The sequence below is a fragment of the Ictidomys tridecemlineatus genome, chromosome 4, assembly GCF_052094955.1.
Source record: "Ictidomys tridecemlineatus isolate mIctTri1 chromosome 4, mIctTri1.hap1, whole genome shotgun sequence".
In the NCBI taxonomy this organism is placed as follows: domain Eukaryota; kingdom Metazoa; phylum Chordata; class Mammalia; order Rodentia; family Sciuridae; genus Ictidomys; species Ictidomys tridecemlineatus.
In genome coordinates this window covers 208,530,916-208,535,548 of record NC_135480.1, presented here as the reverse complement: position 1 = coordinate 208,535,548, position 4,633 = coordinate 208,530,916, and the positions used below count along the sequence as shown (strand labels likewise).

Sequence of the window (4,633 nt, the reverse complement as noted above, 5' to 3'; positions counted from 1 at the left end):
TCATGCCCACCATCTTTGCAGGGTCAGGCCTGGCCCTGCCCTCTGCACATCTAGGCTGATTGGGCTCCACCTGGCACCTGCTGGGGCTGTGTTGCAGGGCCACCCAGTAGTCCCCACCAAGAACCAGGTGGAGGCAGGAGGGGAGGGGGAGAGGACGGCAGGTCAGAGGGGAACTCAGGTAGCTGGGTCGCTGAGCTGATGGTCAGGCGGCTGAGCCATCAAAGGCCCCTCAGAGGAAGAGGTGGGCACTGAGGCTGGCTCTCTGGGGAGCCGGGTCCCTCAGGTCCGTGGTTACTGGGGCCGCGTTTATCATCTCCTGGCTCGCTGTGGTCCCCCACCGCCTGTGGGCCCAGTGTTCACAGAGACCAGGGCCTGCACAGACCACGGGGAGGGCCAGGGCGAGGGTGCAGACCAGGGGAGGCTGTGCCTGGCTCCGTCTGCCTGAGGGGTGACCAGGGAGGTGCTGGACCATCCCCATCACCTGCCCTTGGCCCAGCCTGCTTCATGTCTGGCTCCTGCAGGATCCTGGAAGCCCCCGTTGAGGCAGCAGCCCTGCCAGGGACCTGTGCACCTTCTGCAGCCCTGACACAGAGGTCTCCCCAGTCCTGCCCACCCCAGTGACGTCCCCATGCCCCTGCCCACGGCCCGGCACCTTCCCAAGCCACTCAGGGCTGTGGCTCATGAGGAGGACCTCAGGACAGCACCCCTCTGTGCTTGGGGTCTGACCACTGTTGGAGCCAATGTCTCCACAGCTGCCCCGTGGCTCCCCCTCCTAGCAGGGCCCCCAGGAAGCCATCGCCAGGCCCCTAAAGACTCGACCAAGCCCAGAGTGGTGCAGAAGGTCTTTATTTAGAGACAGGAAGGATGTCGGTGGGGACGGTGGCTGCATGGGACAGGTGGTCCAGCAGGAGGGGTGGTCCAGCAGGAGGGGTGGTCCAGCAGGAGGGGTGGTCCAGCAGGGCACAGGCCTTGTCAGTGGCAGAGGGGGCTCACGGGGTACAGACCCAGCTGGCTCTGGGGACAAGAAGAGGCGCTGAGGTGGGAGACCCTCCCATGGGGGGACCAGGGGCAGGGCTGCAGGCTGAGCAGATCCAGGTGCACCTTCCTCCTTCCCCAGGCTTGGTGAAGACCCTGATGGACAGCCATGGCCCAGGGAGGGCTCCCAGGTTGCCATGACCATCCGGGTCATTGAAGGCCAGAGTAGGGATTGGATCAGGGCCCAGGGTGTGGGAGGGCACAGGAGCTGACCTCACTGGTAGAGGAAAGTGTCCCTAAGTGTCGCGGATCGTCCCCAGGGCCAATACCTGAGGGCCTCACCCCTGCCTGGCCAGGTGGGGTCTCCCCCTTGGGTGGATGGGAGGAGGCAGAGAGGTGGACTGAAACTCCAGAGCCGGGGACTCTGGGCGTCTCCAGTGTCCTCCCGCGGTCACTTACCCTAGTCATGCTCGGGAACACAGGTGTCTGCAGAAACCAAGGAAAACTCGGTGGTGAGGAGGCGCCAGGATGGGTGCAGGCCCCCTCACACCCACAGCTGCAGCCCTCCATGACCAAGACCCAAGCAGGGCCCTGGTGTCCCTGAGGGGCTCGGGACATGGGCAGGCAGAGAGGACGTAAGGACCCAGAGGGGACGTTGGGGTCACAGAAGAACAGAGAGACACAAGGGAGCAAAGACAGGCAAGACATAGGGTGGCACAAGGAACACAGAGGGGACGTTGTGGGGGACAAAGGCAGCCGGCCCCTCACCCGTCTGCTCAGGTGTGAAGATGTTCTCGGCCAACAGTCCCTTACGCTGCGTGAATTTCCTAAATTCTTCCAGGGCCTCCAGGTTCTCCTCGGGGCTCCTCCCTGCAGAGAGGGGACCAGGGGAGCTGAGGGGGGCTGGCTGCACATGCTGTGGGGACAGGGCCACCAACTGGCATCCAGAGCTTTGCCCTGGAGTGAGCAGGTCTGCAGTGTCAGGCCCCTGAGCTGAAGCACCTCATGTCCCAGAGTCACAGGGCTGTCCCCTGACCCTGGAGGAACCCTGTCCCATGAAGGTCTTTGCCAGGTCCCTCCCCCTTCAGGCTGAGCTGTCCTGATGCCCAAACACTGGGAAGTGGCACTTGGCAGCCCGAGTGGCTGGAGCCCCCTCCTGAGTGGTCAGGACTCTGAGGGCCCTGTCTGTCCCTGTGCCTGACAGTCCCCCCCAAGCCGACCCCTTCCCACTTCAGAGCTCATCTCTGCCTGGGCAGCTCACAGGGCCCAGCACGCAGAGGCCAGCCCAAGGCTCCAGTGCCCGGTGCCAGGGAGTGGCTGCTGTTCCTTGGCTTTGGGGAGTGGGGACCGTGGGGCAGGAGACGGGGGTCTCCGAGGAACCCTCACCCATGAGCTTGCCCATGCGGAACTTCTTCCCCGGCTCCTGGCTTTCACAGTAGAAGATGCAGTGGTGGCTCTCGGGCAGCTCTTCTATGTACACGAGCTTCTTGCCGTGGTCTGTGGCTGGACGGAGAGGGCAGCTCTTCAGTGTCTTCATTGTTAAAAACAAAACCCTGGAGACCACGTTGAGGAGGAGCCTCTACTTTCCCCTGTCCCCAGGGGCCACAGCCACCCCAGCCAGGGAAGGAGCCACCTAGCTGTGGAGTCCAGGTGCCAGAGGCTGGAGGACGTGGAGGCTGCAGCTTGGCCCTGGCCTGGGCAGCTGCCCTGCCCTGTCCAGGCCTCCAGTCCTCCGTTCCCCAAAGGTTGAGAGCTAGGACCTCTCAGAGGGAGCGACTGCCCAGTCAGTCCCTGCTGGGGACAGCGTGGGACACCTGGTGTCTGGGGTCAGAGCCACAAGGCCCTGGGAAGCAGAGGCAGCCCCTGCTGGGAGGTGGACAGGACCCTCCCTCCCCTGGGAGCTTCCCTGCAGGGGGCTCCAGGCTCAGCCCCAGGGACTCACAGGTGCTGTATCTGCCAGGCTCCTCGGTTTTCTGCAGAGTAACTTTCTTCTCTAGGCACCGCCCCTTAATCCTGGAAGCAGGAGCACACGGGCAGCTGCTCTCAGGCACCTGAGCCAAGCTCGGCTCACCTGGTGGGCCAGCCCTCGCCAGGTGACACTGAAAATCCCACTAGACCCGCCTGAGCCTTGGGAAGCTTCCTGGACTGTGTCCCCTCATAGTAGGGGATTTATTTCTGATGTCACTCAAATGTGGATGGGTGATGGGAAGTGAAAGGGAACCGAGGGTCCTGCAGGGGCAGCACTCACAGGACGGTGGTCTTGGCCTCCCAGCTCCCATCTTCCAGGGCTGTCACCGTCACGGGGAACACCTTTCTGGGCCCCCTCCAGTCTGGTACCGAGGCCATGTTGACCACAAAGGCCTTAGTGTACCAGGTCCCTGTGATCTGGAGAAGGTCAAGGCATGAGTCACCTTGGCCCGGCCCAGATTCTCCCATCACTCCCTGCACAGGGACCTGCAGCCCAGGGGACTCCCAGGGCCCAGGCTGAGCCCCCCGAGACGGCCTCCCCCATGCCTGCTCCCTGCCCTCAGTAGAGCAGGCCCCACACTCAGGTCTCCTGGACCCCACGGAGTGGAGGGTTCGGCCCCCCAGGATCTGTTCATTTCAGGGACGGGGCCTGGAATGGATGAGCGTCACTCCAGAGGGCCCTGTCCCTAGAGGAATTCAGGTTCCAGTGTCACTTCCACAGGACCCTGACCTGAACCTCCTCCTGCGCCAGCCCTGTCCCCAGGAAGGGCCCTGTCTAGGGCAGCAGAGGGAAGACCATCTCTGACCCTCAAGGGCAGGAGTGCAGGGTCAGCTGGCCTTAAGTGACCCCTGAAGCAGGGCTCCCAGCTGCTGCCCGCTGACCAGGGCTCAGGGCATTTCTCCCACCCGCCCCTGGCCCCCCCAGCCTCACATTCAGCTCCTCCGAGGGGAAGGTCAGGAGGTCCTGGGCCTGCAGGGCAGACAGCAGGCCCAGCAGCACGATGGTCAGGAACAGGGACTTCATCTCCAGGCTCTGCTCTGGGCCAAGGCGGGTCACAGGGCGTCAGGACGAGGCTGTGCCGGCTCCTCACAGGACGCCCTATATGTCCCCCACGGCCAGTGTCCTGTGTGGACTTGGCACAGGACACACCCACCACCTGTCACTCAGGGCCACATTCCCATCATCAGGGAGGGGAATGTCGTTATTGTTGGATCCCATGAGTCACATTTGGAGCCACCTAAAGGTGAAAGACACACAAGGCCACTCAGTGTCTGCACCCCCCAGGTGCTGCTCCAGCCCAGCCAGCCTGGAGGGGACAGGCGTGGGCTGTGGCTGGGAGCCCGGGGAGGGAGGGCCCGGCTTCCCCAGGGACTGGCTTCTCTCCTGCTGCTGAGGGGGACTGATCTCCAGGCCTCAGCTGTGCCCCAGTCCCCAGAGCCCAGCTCTCCACCCTGGAGCTGCCCTCCTGGCCCTTCCTGCCTGGGTGCCCCTCCCCAGAGCTCCCTGGAAGTGGGGACACATCATATGGCCAGGAGCAGTTCAGCCATCACCCCTCAGAGCTGCCCCAGGCCTCGCCAGGGATGGAGGAGCCTCCTGGTCCACCCAGTGTGAGCCAGGAGGCCAGCTCTGCTGTCTCGAGGGCACTTCTGTGTCCCTCGCCCACCTCCTCTGTGGCAGCTGACGTCCCCA

The 4,633-nt window shown here is 63.9% G+C and overlaps 1 protein-coding gene across 3 annotated transcripts; it reads right to left on the bottom strand.

Moving 5' to 3' along the window:
- Positions 1-830: 830 nt before the first annotated feature.
- On the bottom strand, positions 831-4,067 carry LOC144376920 (odorant-binding protein 2b-like). Of its 3 annotated transcripts, none has more exons than XM_078045192.1 (7): positions 3,875-4,067; positions 3,224-3,360; positions 2,918-2,988; positions 2,362-2,478; positions 1,744-1,845; positions 1,435-1,583; positions 831-1,014 (listed from the first exon to the last, which is right to left on the bottom strand). In XM_078045192.1, exons 1-7 carry the CDS (start codon positions 3,965-3,967, stop codon positions 973-975), a joined length of 711 nt encoding a protein of 236 aa, XP_077901318.1. In that variant the 5' UTR covers positions 3,968-4,067; the 3' UTR covers positions 831-972. The 3 variants fall into 3 exon arrangements, with proteins under 3 accessions (XP_077901318.1, XP_077901320.1, XP_077901319.1); XM_078045194.1 differs by having other exon boundaries at positions 1,435-1,461; positions 3,875-4,061; XM_078045193.1 differs by lacking the exon at positions 831-1,014 and having other exon boundaries at positions 1,453-1,575; positions 3,875-4,064.
- Between the last annotated feature and the right edge of the window lie 566 nt (positions 4,068-4,633).

Excerpts from the sequence above, each read along its gene's own strand:
- LOC144376920 (XM_078045192.1), bottom strand. The coding sequence starts at position 3,967 with ATGAAGTCCCTGTTCCTGACCATCGTGCTGCTGGGCCTGCTGTCTGCC. Across the intron at positions 2,479-2,917 it reads GCCTGGCAGATACAGCACCT|CCACAGACCACGGCAAGAAG; the intron begins GTGAGTCCCTGG and ends CTCTCCGTCCAG. Across the intron at positions 1,015-1,434 it reads TGTTCCCGAGCATGACTAGG|AGCCAGCTGGGTCTGTACCC; the intron begins GTAAGTGACCGC and ends TCTTGTCCCCAG.